At 39.7% G+C, this 18,177-nt stretch overlaps 1 protein-coding gene across 1 annotated transcript in view; it reads right to left on the bottom strand.

Moving 5' to 3' along the window:
- The window catches only part of CD2AP (CD2 associated protein), a 73,351-nt gene that overhangs the window by 30,048 nt on the left and 25,126 nt on the right, over positions 1-18,177 (bottom strand). The window contains exons 4-7 of the mRNA XM_054383788.1: positions 10,412-10,565; positions 5,923-6,023; positions 2,293-2,413; positions 135-319 (exon numbers count right to left, since the gene is read on the bottom strand). Of these exons, the coding sequence (XP_054239763.1) occupies positions 135-319; positions 2,293-2,413; positions 5,923-6,023; positions 10,412-10,565 (561 nt within the window). The remainder of the gene's footprint in view (positions 1-134; positions 320-2,292; positions 2,414-5,922; positions 6,024-10,411; positions 10,566-18,177) is intronic.

Raw genomic sequence — 18,177 nt, 5'->3', positions numbered from 1 at the left:
GGCACAGTGCTATGAGATGATTATGGTGTGACTACAGAACAATACTGACAGTGCATTCAGTATCTGTAAGATTCCATGTCTTTTAAATTATTTTTACAGAAAACCCCAAAATAACAACATGAATTGCTACAAACCTTATCTTGCTTTTTATCTTCGAATTCATTACTGGGTAATCTTGTCTTAAGTTTCACTGAGCCTTCTTTAAAGATATCTCCAAACCCAATACCTCTGATTTTCTTTGGCTGTGCTGGTCCAGATCCAGGTTCACTCCCATTTCCTGGAGATGCCACAGGTGAGGTAGGATTACTGAAAACAGACTCTGGAAATTAAAGAAAAAAAAAAAAGAAAAGAAAGAACAAAGTTTGTTTAATATCTGAAATTATTTATTTGTTCCTCTGGGGAAAAAAGTAAAGCAACACAGCTGTGTGCACTGCTCTAGCTAAACAGCTTTTCTAGGAAGAGTACTGTAGCTATAATACCACACATTTGTTCTTCTATATTTAACACAGAACCATCTGAAATGACACCAGTATTGCACTGAATACACTGGCAACTAACTCATTAGATCATAGTATCTCATAGTATCTCTTGCCTGTTAATGTTAATGCTTTCCATTAGTTTTCAGAAGCTCTGCTTGTGCATTGTCTGAAGATCTGTTTTCAGTCCAACATTTAAAAGCTTGTCATCTGCACAGCTACAGCTGTACAAGTGATAATCAATAAAGGTTCATAATGAGTCCTTCCATGTTCCAACAGCCACGGGGGGGGGGGAAGAAAACAAAAATAAAACACAAGTGTGTTGCAGTAGGGAGTGGTGCCTCTAAGAGGCACCAAAGTGTAATTTTCCTGTTGCTCTAAAGGCATTATCAAAAATATCTGAAAATAGTTTCTTGCAAATGTATTTAAATATTGTTTTAATCTGATATAGTTTAAAGTCTTAGTTCATTACCCAACAAAGGGCAATGGCTTCAAAGAAGTTAGATTTAGATTAGACCTTAAGAAGAAATTATTCCCCGTGAGAGTGGTGAGGCACTGGAACAAGCTGTCCAGAGAAGTTGTGGAGGCTGCAACCCTGGAAATGTTCGAAGTGAATGGGGCTTTGAGCAACCTGGTCTAGTAGAAGGTGAACCTGCCCTTAAGCAGGGGAGTGGAACTAGATGATCTGTAAGGTACCTTCCATTATATCCCTCTCAGATATCTAAAAGGCTGCAAATTTTCTTGGATTAGGAAAGCCCAGGCTGCATGTTTGATAGACCATAGCTTAGTGAATGGGGCATTTACGTTTTCCCCAGGGGTGAGGAAAGAACTAGCAGATACTTGATATGATGACTGTGGAAGTACTGAACATTAAAAGACAACCCCTGGGGGTGTGAGAGGCTGAAAATCCTAACTTCGTATTTTCTGTCAGCAACTACCATTACTCCAAGGTGCTGTTCAATCCCACTGACCTCAGGAATTATTCCTCAGTATTCAGGAATTAAGACCAACACATACCCATTTGTAAATTCATCTCACCAGACCCCACTAAATTTAGGGTACTTGACCTTCATGGTGACAGCTATCTGGGACTGCCCAAGACAAGTCTGTGCTACTGCAATTATTCCCATAATTATCAAGAAACCCAAATAAAATCTAAACAGACTTTTCTTTCCTTACAGACAGCTGTCTAAGCACTTAACACTTTCATTACTGTTAAGATCACAGAATCAGTTTGGTTGGAAAAGACCTTTAAAATCATCAAGTCCAACCAATATCTAATTCTATCAAGTCTGGTGCTAAATCCTGCCCCTTTAATTGTTAAACTAAAACATAGCAAACAACCACGTCCCCCCTTTCTAGGATTCAAGTTGAGTTTCTCTATGTTGTTCTGATCAACTCAAGTTGTAATTTTCAACTGACATGTTAAACACTTAAGTTTCCTGTTAGAGAACTCATGTCTCTGACAGTAAGATTGAAGAAAAAAAAAAACTATTAAATGGAATAATATTTTTTAGCCAATACTAAAAAAAGTTCAGCTATGAATATGGTAAAATTTCTAGTGATCAATTGAAGGCTATACAATAGCAAGCAAGGTGTCTTCATACTCAGCATCAATATTTTCTATAATGAAATTACTTACAATTCTAAGAAGATAAAATTCATTGCAACTTTTGTGGTGCTAGAAGCATAATACTACATGTTACACCCAAGATCCCTCTCTTGTTCCCAGTGCCCTTCTAGAAGTATAATATTATCAATTATACCCAAGGTGTAAAATGACTTTGTTAAGTGATTACAACAAAGAGAATGCCACCTGTGTCATCCAGAGCATCCTGTGTTTCTCCATCATCTGTCAATTCCAATTCTTTCACAAAGTTTGAAGGGAACAACCCTGTCTTGCCATTTAGTGTTCCACTCCACCAGCCATCTTCTACCTGCATAGAAATGTTTTGCATATTAGCAATAAACCAAATTTCTATCAATTCCACCTATAATTCACTTATAAAACTCTACAAACAAGTCTACAAAAGTTCAAATGACCATAATTTCTCTTTAAAGAAATCTACCAAACATGTGGAAATAGCAAGCAGAAAGAAGAGCAAGAAAATAATTTATTGTCATTCCTTTACAGCAACAATCCTGACATGACACTAACTTCATGACAGTTAATCCAGAAGAACAGCAAAATATTCATCCACTTTCTCCAAGTAAGACAGAATAACAGGCATTGCATATCTATCAGAAGAAAATATTGAAGTGTTTATGAAATAAATATGCAACTGTTAGCCAAGCTTTCTAAGGAATTTTTTTATGTATTCTTGCTGTCCATCTGACTTTTCCTCTACTTTGTCCAGCTTCCCTTAGCCCTATAGCTCTGAGAGAACAGGAGTTGTTTAGTCTGGAGTAAAAGACGCTGAGGGGAGACCTTCTCACTCTCAACAGCTACCTGGAAGCAGGTTGGGATAAGGTGGAGGTTGGACTATTCTCCTTAGTAACAAGAGAGAGGATGAGGAAATGGCCTCAAGTTGCATCAGGGGAGGTTTAGACTGAGTATTAGAACTTTCTTCACTGAAAATTTTCTCAGCCTCAGTAGGCTCCCCATGGAGGTGGTTGAAACCCCATCCCTGGAGATGATTAGAAGACTTGTAGATGTGGTGCTAAGGACCACAGTTTAGCACCAAATTTGGTTGGACTCAGTGATCTTAAAGGTCTTTTCCAATCCAAGATTCTATGAATTTATGCTCACTGCAGGGGAGTAGATGAACTTTAAAGGTCCCTTCCAACCTAAAACATTCTAGGATTCCATCATTCTGTTCTCTCTGGTCTCATATCCATTGAGCAGCTTCAGTTTCCATCAGAAGACATGAGTTTCAAAACTATGATTTCTACAGATAATGTAGGGTAGGGCAGAGAAAAATCCTTAAAGACATCACAGAGTAATGGAAAACTAAGCTGTCCACTCCTTATATGCTGGATGAACTGACACACACCCAGTTCTAGATGTGTCAGAAGGTACAGATGCTATACCATCAGAGGTGGCCCAGACAACAAAGATAGCAAATGGATTTTGTGGTGGCACACAGCAGTCCTAGAGAAATAAGTCTGCTGGATGCCAAATTTTGTTGACTTTGCTACTTGCAAGACAACTCTGGAAATAAACCTGTTCAGGGATTAGGGAACAATATAATGCTAATGCTCAGTTATGTACTTGGATTCCTTGTGTGTCCTTTATACTGCAGTACTCCAAAATTTCATGAAATTTCCAGGAATATTCCACAGTACAAAGCATAACAAAAGCCAAGCATGCATAAGCAACAATGTAAAACAACACGAGAAGACAGAGTAAGAACCGTGCTGCTCAAATTTATGAAGAATATTCAAAATGCATTAAATAAATCAAATGTATTTGCCTAATGAGCACTGTTTGAAACTATAAATAAGATAACATTTACAAAATCTCATTTCAGTTGCTCTGTTTCGGGGCTGAAAATTTACTTTTAAATAATGAAGAAAAAAAGCAACAGAGAAAAACCAGCAGTTGTTTACATTATCTTTTTTTAGCTTTGTTTTGTAGGTCACTACCTTGAACACACAACACAGATTTTAAACGCCCAGCCTACCTCCAGGCAAGCAGAACGCATGCAAAACCTGGCAGCTAAAAAGACAGGCAGGCAATGAAAAGAGCGTTGTTCTTTTTAAAGACATCTTGGTGCTCAAATAGAGCTTCACTGTGGATGGTTCAAATTCAGAGTCTGGTCCTCTGAAACGAATTTTAAGAGGAGACTACTGACAAATGCTGACCAAGCTTTGGAGCTTTGTACTTCATGTAATGCATTACAGGAAACTGAAATTCAAATGCCTTGACCCACCCATACTACACCCAAGAGCCATGAGAAAGAGACTTTTAGTGTTTATGGTACATGAGGCAGCTTGAGCATCTAATCTTCTGCCAAGAACTAAGGTCAGCAAAACACTTTACACATTTGGAAGGCAAAGTGATGCCAGTTCACAGACAGTCCGGAATAAAGCAAAATAGAGCATACTTGCTTCAGCCTCCTCACCCTGCTGTCTTTAAAAAACCTGACTATACACAAACTAAACCATCAGGAAAAAGTATCTGTTTTATCAGTATTAAATAGGTTTAGTTTTAATAGTTTAGGTTTAATACATTCTGCATGATTTGGTGGAGATCTGTGCATTTCTGGGCATGAACACCACAGATGGCAATTTCACAACTCTTCTCTTCCATTTGGAAACCTTACCACGTGCTACAATTTCCATAAGAGAGAGATACAGCTCTGGCACTCACATCAGGGCTTTCTTTGAGTGCCAATTCCATCAGTTTATTTCTGTAAGATGATTAAAACTCGGGTTTCTAAACAAAGGCAGGGGGAGTGGGACAGGGGGGGAAAAGCCTGAAACAAGTAGTTGTGCCAATCTGAGTTTTAAAAATTAAAACTCTACTAACAGAGTCATATGAATTTCAATCATGCTTGAAAACACAGCATGCAAATACTGTAAATGTAAAGCTCCAAAAATAGATCTGCTATTTAGTGCTGCATCTGACAGAAGGAAGGTAAAATATAAAAGAGAAACAAAGGTTTATATTAACAAGACAGTTATGATGTGGACTTTGTGACTCTATTTTGCATGCAAACCTCACAAGTCATGTAAACAAAAACCCCTGAAGATTCAGCCACCACATAGCACAAGGACTTTCTTCCCTAAAATCTTCTTCTGATTGTTTTAGCCTGGCTGTCTTCAGTATTAGCCATTTAATTTCTGAACCCATATGCCTCCACCTTTGATTTCACATCCAGCAGTGCAAGCTGGAACTACTCAATTCATGAAAATAATCAGGGCTAAATACTGAATGATTCACAGATAACTGCTAGAATTTGAAGGGAAGTAAAGCCATCCAGAGGGACCTTGATGAGCTTGAAAACCAGCCCAATGCCAAGCTCGTGAAGTTCAACAAAGCTAAGTACAAATTACCATACTGCACATCCAATGGATAGTATCTTCTATCTGAAATATCTGAACATGAGCCAGCAGTGTGCCCAGGTGGCCAAAAAGGTCACCAGCATCCTGACTTGTATCAGGAATAGTGTGACAAGCAGGACTAGGGAAATTTTTGTCCCCCTGTGTTGAGGAACATGATTTAGCACCAGGTCTATTAGATAATGGTAGAATTGAATGATCTTAAAGGTCTTTTCCAACTCAAATGATTCTATGAGTCTATGATTCAAAGCCACCAGCACCTGGTGGTTTTGAGCTACCAGATGCGGCAACAAATAAGTAAATCCAGGAGTGCAGCTTCAGCTTTAAGTACACCAATTCCTATGCTGTTTTTTCTGCATCCTTATAATTCAAATAATCGACCAAAAGAACAATTTTACTCTTGGCTACATAAAGAGACGATCAGCTCTGCAAAACAGCTTACCTCTTCATTGATGTCAATCACATGCCCCAGTTTGAGTTCCAGTTCATCCTCGTTCTGTGGGATGTATTCAAAGAGCACTTTGCACTGTCTCTTCTTGGACCCTGAGTCAAGGGAAACAGCAAAAGTAAGAAAGAAAAACTAGTTTTTCCTACACTCAGCTTCTGAAGATGAAATCTGACCACAAGACCAATAAGCCTTCCCAAAAATCTACGTAGCTCTTGGTTTTCTATTTCCCTTGTGTCACTTTAGTAGCAAGTCTTATCTCAGATGGAGCTTGAAAAACATCAAGCTTTACAGACTGTTGATTACAAATAAACACTACACTGCCCAATTACCAACATGCTATAAAAAGCGTGTTGACACAACCAAGTCAGGTATACCCCCAGTACAATGACTTTTCAAGCTATTTCCTGCCTCAAGTCTGAATGAATGACAACTGCTGCCAGCTGCAGAGTTAGCACCTGCTTAGAAGAAAATGTGCAAGTTTGAGCCTCCAGTCTTTAAGCAATTCTGAAAGGAGATAGAAGGAAGAATATTTTTACAAAAATGGTGGTCAAACACTGGCATAGGCTGCCCAGACAGATAGTAGATGCCTCATCCCAAAAAAAACATTCCAGGTCAGGTTGAATAGGGCTCTGAGGTAAAGGTGTCCCTGCTCACTTGGTGGAGTTGGATTAGATGACCTTTAGAGGTTACTTCCAACCTAAAACATTCTATGATTTTGTGACATAACACATTTTGCTCTGCAAAACACTGAAGTGCCAATAGCCTTTTTGCCCTCTCTCTAATAAAGACCTTGATAACTACTGGTCTGAGGTAATGCTAATTTTGCTCAGCTCTTATTTCAAAATCCAAAGTAATTTTTATCTGTGAAGGCAAAAATAGTCCATTTTTCTCAGTGTCAGTGTCAGGGGGGAAGAAATTCAATCAACACTTCAATTAGCAGTGTTTGACAAAAGCAAAATTAAAACAAAGCACAGTCTTCAGATGTTTGCCATGTATCATAAGAGCTTTGCAGGCATTAAAAAGACAAAATGACATCCTTCAAGGGCAGAGTGTTGAAGTGGCTGCCAGCAACCCCTCCAGCCAGAGCAGTGTGAACCTACAGTTGCCCAATTATGCAGCATATATCCTGGAGTGATGTCGCTGTTGAACACATAGAGTTTGGGCATTTCTCTTTCAAACAAGCAGCTGTGCCTTCAGACCTTTTCCACGGCAGAGCAACCAGTATGCTGTTGAAAGCAACTGTCGTTCTGTGCTATGACTCACACGTGCTGCCTATCCTCCTCAAAACCACTCTGCCACAGTTTAAGTGAAAATATAAATGAAAAGCTTGAAATGGTAAAGCTTAAGTTTGGAGGAGGTGTGTAATTTCCACACTTTCTCTTGTACTTTGCACTCCTGCAACACTCAAGCTTCAGCAATTAAAACCAGCTGGGTGAAAACGTTTCAAAACACAGATCCAAGATTGATCCTTGTCTTGTTGCAGCAGAATTGAAAGTCCAAAGTTAGACATTCAGAAGACTGCCACTCCCAGAGTCCTCAGTAGAAAATGTGCCAGGCATCTGAGTAGCATTCAGCGTCTAAAACTTCTGAGAGAGGGCTCTCCAAATCAAGAATTGTGAACATGCTGGTATATGGTCAGTGCTGTGGAGAGCTTAAAAGAGGCAGGAAACAAATAAAGCAAAAGCATGGAGCTCTCTATGGGCTCTTTCTAATAACGTGTAATTGCCCACATAATACACCCTACTTCTAACTTCACTGAAACTCCTACATCAGCCAAGAGGGATTGTTAACAGTAATTGCAATAAACGGTTCACTGGCCTTTACTACCTTCTGCAGCACTTTCAGGGCTCCTCCTTTGTTCAAGGTTAACTGATAACAAAAAAAAGGCAAATTAAAAAGTCATGGTCATTTGGTCTAAATTTATCTCGGCATTTTTTTTCATATTGCAATTCTATCTACATGGGGAGGACGACAGGGAAACCCCACAGATGCATTTCACATCCAGAACTCTTTCTCACCTGAGGTCTGTTTTCAAGGATAACAAGTCTAGGAAGTACTGCTGTCCAGTTTTGAAAGTCCCCTAGTTTAACCTAGAAATGGCTTCTGCTCAGGAGAAAAGTTCCAGCTTCACGTGGTGCCAAAGGACTGCTGGGCTGGCAGGCCTTTGGCAATACTGCTGTTTTGCCTCAGGTTTTGTTTGTACAGGGTAAACCAATGTAACCCTTTGTTGCCATAACTTAGCACACCTGTATTTTACTTTACCTGAACAAAAGACAGCCATCTACTGTCTGCAGTTTACTGCCCACATGGTATAAAATACCCTAATTCAGCAAGAGCTGCATATGAGAACACAAGACACTTTCCAGGCAGAAGAAACCTAACCCATCACACACTGAAAACTTGCTATTGAAGAGGCTTAACATTATTTTTAACATTGTAAACTTCATTTTACCAGATTAGCAAACAGAAATGGACAGACAACTAAACAGTGGAAACCTTTCGAAGGGAGTAAGAGATTGCCCAGGCACAAAGCAAACAGGCTCTGCAGGAGCTGTTTGAACAGCCTTCCAGGAAAGAGCATACAAGTAAAATGGAAGCACAGTTAAACAATTGTGTGCTTAAAGTAAAGTGCTTGAACATCAATTTCTTCTAGGACACTAAGACTAGCCAGGGAACTGCAGAGTTTCAAACCAAGCTGTACCTACTACTCTGGCCATGGCCACACAGTCACCAGTATGTGAATGAGACATGCTGGATATGGGACTGTTCCAGAAGTAGGGAAACCAGAATGAGTAGTTGACACTTGCACTGGTATCAGATAGTCTTCACAGAATCACAGAATCCTAGAATATCTTGAGTTGGAAGGACTCATACAGATCATGCTGATGTCCTTCCAGAGCCTGGTTGCACTAATTTAGGACAAACACTCATTTCTCAGACTAGGTTTTCAAAAGGCTGCTGCTGAAAACATCTAGCAGGCACGTATGTGCTGTTGTCAATATGCACATACAGATTAGATTCACTAGAAAGTAATTTTGAAGGTAACAACCTTAGTCATCTCTGAGATCTCAACAAATTTGTAGATCTGGTGGTCCCATTTTGGTGTTTTAGAAGACAACTATTGGCTCTTCTCCTTTTATGGGAAGAAACTCAAAGCACAAACATGCCAAAAATGGTAAATTCTGAATTCTTTCTTTTAAAAAAAAAAGCAAACAAATTGTAAACACCTGCAAGCCCTTAAGAGAGAGGAAGTCACAGTATTTTAGTCTCATGTAAGGACTGAGGTGTCCAAACACAAATCACAAGTCAATTTTCTGGATGCAGGGAACACTGTGCTTTCTGCTTTAGGTTTCTTTCACTTTAATGAAATACTGTCATTAAAACAGATACAAAGGCATGAAGTCTGCGCTCCTGATCATCCTAATGGCTGCAGTTGCAATCACAAGAAGACCACTACTTAGAGATTACCAACTTGATCTTATTTTACACAAGCAAAATATCTACCAAACAAGAGGAACCTGAACTACATAGCATTTCCTTGTCATAAAGCCCTGAATTTCTAGTAAAAATTATGTTAAAAGAAAGGATCACAGGAAGATTTCTGATTATCATGAACAAGCCTGCAATTCTCATTCCAGTACCTATCAATACAATCAGAGGTCACACAAGTCCTCACATGCACCCTCAATAAGCTTGCAGATAACACTATGCTGGGAGGGAGGGTTGATATGCTCGAGGGTAGGAAGACTGCAGAAGGACCTGAACAGGCTGGATCAATGGCCTAAGGCCATTTTCATGATATTCAACAAGGTCAAGTGCCAGGTCCTGTGCTAGGGTCACAACTACCCCAGAGAACACTGCAGGCTTAGGGAAGAGTGGCTGGAAAACTAACCAGTAGACAAAGACCTGGGGGTGTTGATCAACAACCAACTGGTCACTTTTCTCTAGTAACAAGTGATAGGACAAGAGAAAATGGCCTCAGGTTGCATCAAGGGAGGCTGTTTTCTGTTGGATATTAGAAGAAATTCCTTGACTGAAAGGGTTATTAAACACTGGAACAGGCTTCCCAGGGAGGTGGCTGATTCACCATCCCTCAGAGTTTAAGAGACACAGAGATGCGGTGTCAAGGGACATGGCTTAGCATCAGACTTGGTAGAGTCAAATAATGGTTGGTCTCAATGACCTTGAAGGTCTTTTCCAACCAAAAAGATTTTATGAAGTTATAGAGCAACCTTCTAGAATCTGGAACAGGTCCAAATCCTGTTCCCAGGAACATTCACTCCTATTACCACTGTCAAGAGTTACATATAAGCTTTCTGCCCACACATCAGGAACAGAACTTGGCTTTGAACCAAAGTGTTTCCTTCCACATCTAGTTTTCCAGACAACATTAAAACTAAATCTTACATTAAATAATACATGTTTATTAAAAAATCCCACATCAGCATCTTACACAACTGAAGGACTTGGAAAGACTACATACTCTTCTTGAAGTTTTTGGATGGGGGATGAGGTTGAAATCCTCCTGCTGGAAGCCCACAGCTGCTCATACGCTGCACAAGGCTGGCTACATTGCCAGATTTCTCCCTTCTGATCGGTACAGCATCATCCTTGGGCTCTACATCCTTCTTAACTTCCTGAAACAAGAGATTTTTTTTAAGACTTAGAGGTTGTTCCAATTACCCAAGAGGGCAGTATTTTTAGACAGGTGCTCTACAGACTAACAGACTTCAGGTACTTACCGTTTAGGTATGTATTATACTCAAAAATCATAGCATTCTGCAACTAAACATACTAAAGGTCTTAATAAACTTGACCCTTCCACATAATCATGCTAGCAAACAGGTAAGATGATGTGCTGAGAAAATTCCAAAACAGAGGCAGTATCTTAGCCATCTACTCCAGCCCTGAGAAAAAGATCTATGATCACAGAAGTCCTATATTACAACTCATAAATTACAGCTCATATTTGAAGACAGTCTTTAAAACAGAAATGTTACTTCAGCACTAAATATATTTTCATATATAAAACTGTATTAAATGATCATGTCTGCCTCAGAATGCTCAAAGGTTAATTACAGACATGATGCAATCATACTGTTGAAAGACAAGTGAAAAAAAAAGTGAGATACAAGAAACAGTGTGAGAAAGTGAGAGGAAAGGTGTAGGAAGAAAGTAACAGAGATTTTTTTTTTTATAATTGTCTCCCACCTTTCTATCTTTTTAAATGAAGCTGTTAGCATTGGAATTGAATGTACCAATCAAGACTAAGCAGCCCATAAACAAGAAAGCATTGTTCTTGACAGAAAAGGCCATCTATGAAGCAGTTACTCTACTGCAGCAACTCATTAAATGAGACTTGATGAGAGAACAGATACTCTGAAAGAAGGAAATCATCACTTTGCACGTGAAGAAATCCATTAGGTCAGATCAATGACCTATCAAGTGCAAAACACAGCTCCTAGCAGCCACAAGCCCAGATGCTCTTTAAAGAGCTATCTTACACTCCAGATCCTCTCAGATTCCCTGAGCACCCATCAGGGTTTCACTAAGGAAACAGATCCCGTCCCCTCTCCCTATCATGTGTACAGATTAAGCTGTCTAAACCGTTTCTGCACCCATGATGCCATCTTCCTCCACTGCTTCCTTAGGGCAGATACCAGATACTTGCTTTCTGCTAGGTGAAGAAGCTCTTTACTAGTCCTAGTGTGGACTTCCCATCACTGCATTTAGTTTACCACTGTCTCCACAGCTATGTAAAACTTGATCATTTCACCGCTTGATTTTATCCTCTCAACTGAAGAATCTCAGCCACTATTCTCAAAATATAGTGGCTCCACCCCTTTAACCATCTATTTGGACACCTGTCTCCATCTTGGTCTCAAGAGATCTGATGACACTTGGCACCCTTCCAGTGCACTCACTGCATTCAGAGCTGAGGAGTTTGGAGAACTGAAAGCAACAGACCAGATATTCATAAGCTGATGCTTAACTCGCAACTGGCAGTTCCACATAGGCATGACATGGATTTTTCTTGCACACATTACATGGTGTTTACCTGCCTCCAAGCTCATCCACCATCCTCTTTGCTTGCTCAGCTCATTGCCATCAGTGTGGCATTGATCTACCTGCAAGTTTAACAGCACTCCCAAAATGGAAGTGTGTGCTGTGAATTAAATGCCCTCTCCACATGACTGCCGAACAAAGCCAGTACCACATCCAGTTCCTGGGGCATCCCATCACCAACTCTCCTCCTCTGTAGTGATAAGCCTTTTGCTTCTTATTCATTAAAAACTTCCACACTATAACAGAACTTCCACACTACAACAGAACTTTTCCTTTAATCGCACAGCAACTTCATGCCTTCAGTAACTTGGGGAAAACCCAGCTGTGAAATATCCACTGAATCTCATGTGCCTGTGTGCCCAGCAAGGCCCTCAAAGCACATCAGCTTTCTCAGCACTGCAGCATTGTGTTTTGAGGAAAACAGACACACGTATTTTGCAGCTTTTTGTGATCCACTTCAGAACAATTCTTGCATCCATCATCAATAGCTACTCATAAGCAACTTCACTAGTTAATGCAGCTGTAGCAGCAATAAAATATTTAATGATATTTGGAAACAACAGCAATGCACATACATAATAATGTTGTGTGAACTCAAACATGAGCTTTAATACAACATCATGCATTGATGCAAAGCCAAAAATATGAGAAATATATTCATCAAGACCTACTTGATGCTTTCATACATTAGAACCCTGGTTACTTACTGCAGCTGTGCAGCTGGAAAACTCAGCTAGTCTGGAAATCTACTGATGCTTTGAAACATATTATGCACCTGGAGTCAAACAGTCCAAACTCCCTACAACTACCTGAGAGGATGTTGGAACAAGGTGGGTGTTAGTTGGTCTCTTCTCCCTAGTAACAAGTGACAGGGCAAGAGGAAATAACCTCAGGTCGCACGAGGGGAGGTCTAGCGTTAGAGAAAGCTTCTTCACTGAAAGGGTTATCAAACACTGTAATGGACTCCCCAGGGATGCACAGCAACATGTGAAAGAAGAATTATTCTTCTTTATACACAGATAAAACCCCAGCACATCTAAATCCTTCTATAGCCTCATGATGCCTATTAAAATAAATAAGCAGGCGGTCCTGACCTACTTTTTAAGCAAGCTTGCCCATGCATTGCTCCACCAGGGACAGCAGGACCCTCCCCACTTCCCTCGCCAGAAGCAATGAGCTCTAAAATTAGTGGGGCACTGGAGACAGAGAAAGCAGGTCAGATCGTCTGAAATGACATGAGGAATGGAGGGTTATAAATATGCAGTTCGTTCCTGAATTATGAGGTAGAAGTTCATTATCCAGCAAACCTAAATCCTTAACTAGATTCTCCAAGCACAAATATTAAAACTTGAGCTGCCCATCTCCTTCTACATGTCATTATTCCAAGAACAATCATATTTAGGCTGTTTATGTTCTTTTCACAGTGAATTGTAAAACATCAGCCTGTACAAAAGCAATGTGCATTTCCGTTACTGGCCAAGTACACTTTAAAGCAAGATCTCTAGCTGCAGAAAATGATCTCAATCTCTTAAGAAGCTGAGATGAAGAATACGCAAAAGGTAAATGTCTGAGCCTCCACATGCAATTATCTCTTTTCTTTTATTCTCCTTTTCTAGTCTCTTTCCTTCCCTATCAGAACAGCAATAAAGAACCCATGGACTGGCAAATCAAGTTTATGATTCGTATTTTACTAGTCAGTAAGTATTGAGCCTGTCACATATTTAAAGGGAGAGGGAAGAATTGGAAGCTTGTGATAAACCTACAGTCAACAGCTCTGTTTATACAGGTTTAACTCTTCCCCTCACATCACTGAAAAATAACACATGCATATGTGTGTCACTCTATAATACATACAAAACCCCATACAGCTGCATACAGATAAGATTATTAGCCATAATCTGTTTAAGTGTAATAAGACACCACGTCTGCTAAAACACAAAAATCTTCACAGAGCACCCATTACTTCCCATAGTTATAGTCCAGCTTATAGTAACAGACAAACTGGCACAAGGCAGCTTTAACAGCTCCAGTCTCTAAAACTGAAGATCACAGAATGGCTTTGGTTGGAAAGCACGTTAAAGATGATCTAGTTCAAATCCCCCTGGCACTTCCTACCAGACCAGCTTGCTCAGAGCCCCACCCAACTTGACTTTGAACATTTCCAGGGTTGCAGCCTCCACAACTTCTCTGTGTAACCTGTTCCAGTGCCTCATCACCCTTGTAGGAAAGAATCTGACCTAATCTAATCTCAATCTAGCTTCTTCCAGTCTGAAGCCATTGTCCTATAATTATATGCCTTTGTAAAAAGAGGAAAAAAAAATCCCTCTATGGCTAATCCTGCCTTTTTCTGAAAGTTTCATGTGGAGTTATCCATTTACATCTAAAGTTTTCACATGCTTTAAATACTAGAGTACAGAAATCAAGGATACAGAATCCCAGTAGGTAAACTTCTCCAACATCCTGCAATACCAGAAGGCATCTGTGGACTCTATGTGCACAGCAGAGTTTCATAAATGGCTAGAGAAATAATTTTGTATATCTGAATTACTAATATTTGTGTCTGCCACAGGCTCAAATCACAATTTCTGTCTTTTTCCCTACAAGAATAAAAGCCAGGGTCACACTTCTGTAGTCTGCAAACAGAACCACAGCATTTTTGTCTATTAAATCACACACATCCCACATCACTCAGCATGAAGTTTATCAAATACGTAAAAATTCAAGTAATCTGTTAATCTAATGCTAAATTAGACCACTGTCTCCCTGGTAGGAAGAAAGGCATCATCAATTCAGCAAGGTTTCTCTTCTTTTTCACAATACATGGCATATGGAATAAGCAAGATTGCTGGGAAGCACAGAAAAATTACTGAGTCACTTCAGACTTAGAGACCAAAGCTTGAGCCACTGAATAAATGTGTGTTTTAAAGTGAAGATCAGGCAAACAACTGGACTTTCCTAAATAAGGCAAATTCACCGCTAAGACAGAAACATAGAAGCAGGCTTGGGATTTCAGATTTTGATGTAAATCATAAACATATATACAAAAATATTTTTTATTGTGGAGAGCTGGATACCTATAAAGCTTGTGCCATGCAAGTGTCAAAGCAGATTCTGATGTGCGGACTTGTTAGTATTTCCAAAATATAAGAAAACTAAAAACACATAGTGTCATAGCAGGCATTAAGAAGCTTATGTGGATGTTAAGATGACTCTTTCCACCTGATTTCAACAAGGATAAAAGCTCAGATGCAGAACAGCACAGTCTGAACACATCTTAAAATGCTAATTGCATTTCTTTTCCATTCTATTTGCTTATACATATGAAAATTTAAATTTTATTTCTTGTATTTGTTTTATAGACCTACAGCTAATGTCCTGTCAACCAGCAGCCGCAAAATAATGCCTTAGATCAAAGAAACCAAGAATCACATGTAGCAGTGGATAAGACGCAGATCCAGTTCCCGCAGCACATGGTGTTTTCCAAGCTTCCTCTACAAGGAACTTTCTCCCAGTTAAGTGTCTCAATTGCTGGTCCAGACAAATGTGTCATCTATTAACCACTACAGGTCTGCTTTAATATTTAACTCAGGATAGCCCTTGTTCCTTCTCGACATCATCCCAGCTTCCTACTTCCTGCATGCATTGTCATGCTCTTCTTCCCTGAATCCACATGCCTCTCCTAGGGCACCCATCTCTTTCCATTCCCTGTGAAACCTCCAGCACTTCACTTGTGACGACCTCTGCACAAAACTCAAAGCAAGTTAAACACTGCCACATCACTACTCTTGCCTAGGACAGAAAAACCTCAGAATCTTAGTAGAGATTAAAAGAGCTTTAAAGATTAAAGTTTCATCAAAGATTTGCTCATTAACTAATAATTTTGATTGAAAACATGCTCTTGTTTTGTATACAGCTAGGCAACAGGGCAACTGCTCATCATCATCAGTTTCTATTAGTTTGAAAGCTTTATTACACCAAGCCCAAAGCTAATAAACTCACACACATAGTATTTTTAGGAAGTGAAAAGCTTGGTAAGCATGGAAGAATATTCACCACATCCAACTCCATGAGATCAGGTCATGATATTAGACAGAACCCAGTGTTCAATGAAGGAAAATATACATTAAAAAATAAACTTAATATTGAAAACTCTGCAGTATAAGAGAGCGAATTTCTCCCCTCCAAAGCCATACCCTATCAAAAAAAAAAACAAAATTCACAAGTAGTGGAAACATTGTAATAATTACAGGCCAGAAAAACTAGCCTCACACAAGTTTCAAGTTCACAAGTAGATTACTTCATTCAACCTCATGGGGGAAAAAAAAAAAGAATGGGTTTAATATTAACTGTGTTGGGTGGACACATACATTGATATATTAGACAAATGGCAGAGTACTAAAAACACAACACTGGAATGCATGCCCAGAGCCTCCCAGGATACAACAAACATTACACAGTGCAGCACCTGGGTAACTGACCTTTTTGGTACTGCTAGGTAATTCCAGAGTACACATTCATGGCTGGATTTCAGATTTCTGTATACAGCAGAAGCCTAAACTTACGAGTAAGTTTTTGGTGCATGTTCAGGCAATTCTGCTGGTGATGCTTTGTGGAGTTTACTTAGTGATGGTTGCAAACACCATCTGAATTCCACACCCTGTTTGCAAGCATCCAGCTAAATAAGGGTTACATTTCACCAGTGCACAAAGAGGAAATGAGGAAATTATGCACAAATCAAGTGTGAAAACTAAATAAGAAAGGGCAAAAGAGCAGATTGTTTCATCTGGTTAAAGGAGCAACTACTCATATATACCTGCTGCCCTTTGAGGACTAACTAGCTTGTGCAGCAAACCTATACAGCCAACCTGAGCAGCACGATTAGTAGCCAAGAATATCCAATCACAAGTAGTATTACAAGCTGATTCACCTTTTAGGAAACGAAGAGGCATATGTAAAATCAAGAAACTTTGATAACTGAAGTCAGAGAGAATAATTAGAAAATTTAGACAAGATTCACAGAAGCCATTAATTGCAGAATCATAGAATGATTTGGGCTGGAAGGGACCTTAAAGATCATCTTGTGCCAAACCTCCTGCCATGAGCAGAGACACCTCCTACTAGAACAGGTTGCTTGAGGTCCCATCTAGCCTAGCTTTGAACACTTCCAGGGTTGAAGCCTTCACAACTTCTCTGGGAAATTTGTTTCAGTCTCCCACCACTCTCATGGTGAAGAATTTCTCCATCTTTTATCCTGCTGTCTTTCAGAACAGTGCCTCAAGTTCCCTTCCATACCAGTAGTGTCACTGAGTTAAAATTAGCTCTATCCATTTCTCCCATGCTCTTGGCAACAAAGCATTTTAAAATACAGAATACAAAAATAAGTTTTAAAATACTAAATATTAAAAAAAAGCACCACTGTTGTCTTCATTCCATGTACACATTCAGACACAGATGATTTTGTCATGCTACAGATGTTACTCTTACAGTCAAACAATAACTTTCAGACACAAACTGAAGCCTTCCTGAGAAGTGGGAGTTTTCTTAATATTTTAAAGTACTTAAATGCTCATGTAGAACACAAAAAGGGCCACATCATTTCACCAAATTCAAGAGCATCCTGGCCTGCATAAGGAAGAGTGTGACAAGCAGGACTGTGGAAGTCATCGTTCACCTCAGCACTGGAGATACCACACCTGGAGTACTGTATTTAGTTTTGGGACTCTCACTACATGACAGACATTGGAGTGCTGGAACAGATCTAGAGGAGGGCAACAAAACTGGTGAAGGGTCTGGAGAATGGGTTTTATGTGGAGTGACTGAGGGAACTGGGGTTGTTCAGTCTGGAGAAAAGGAGACTCAGGGGAGACTTCCTGTTCTCTACAGCTTCCTGTAGTGAGGTGGATGTTGGTCTCTTCTCCCTAAGAATGACAGAACAAGAGGAAATGGCCTCAGGTTGCACTGGGGGAAGTTTAGGTTGGATATTAGAAACTTTTTCATTGAAAGGGCTATCAAACACTGGAATAGGTTCCCCCAGGGAGGTGATTGAGTCCTCATCCCTAGAGGTGATTAAAAGACTCATAGATGTAGTGCTAAAGAACACGATTTAACATCAGGTTTAGTAGAGTTAGATAATGGCTGGACTCCATGATCTTAAAGGGCTTTTCCCATCCAAATTATTCTATG

This window comes from Indicator indicator, chromosome 9 (genome assembly GCF_027791375.1).
Source record: "Indicator indicator isolate 239-I01 chromosome 9, UM_Iind_1.1, whole genome shotgun sequence".
Classification (NCBI taxonomy): domain Eukaryota; kingdom Metazoa; phylum Chordata; class Aves; order Piciformes; family Indicatoridae; genus Indicator; species Indicator indicator.
Note: the sequence above shows the minus strand (reverse complement) of the source record. Positions and strands in the feature narration are given on the sequence as shown.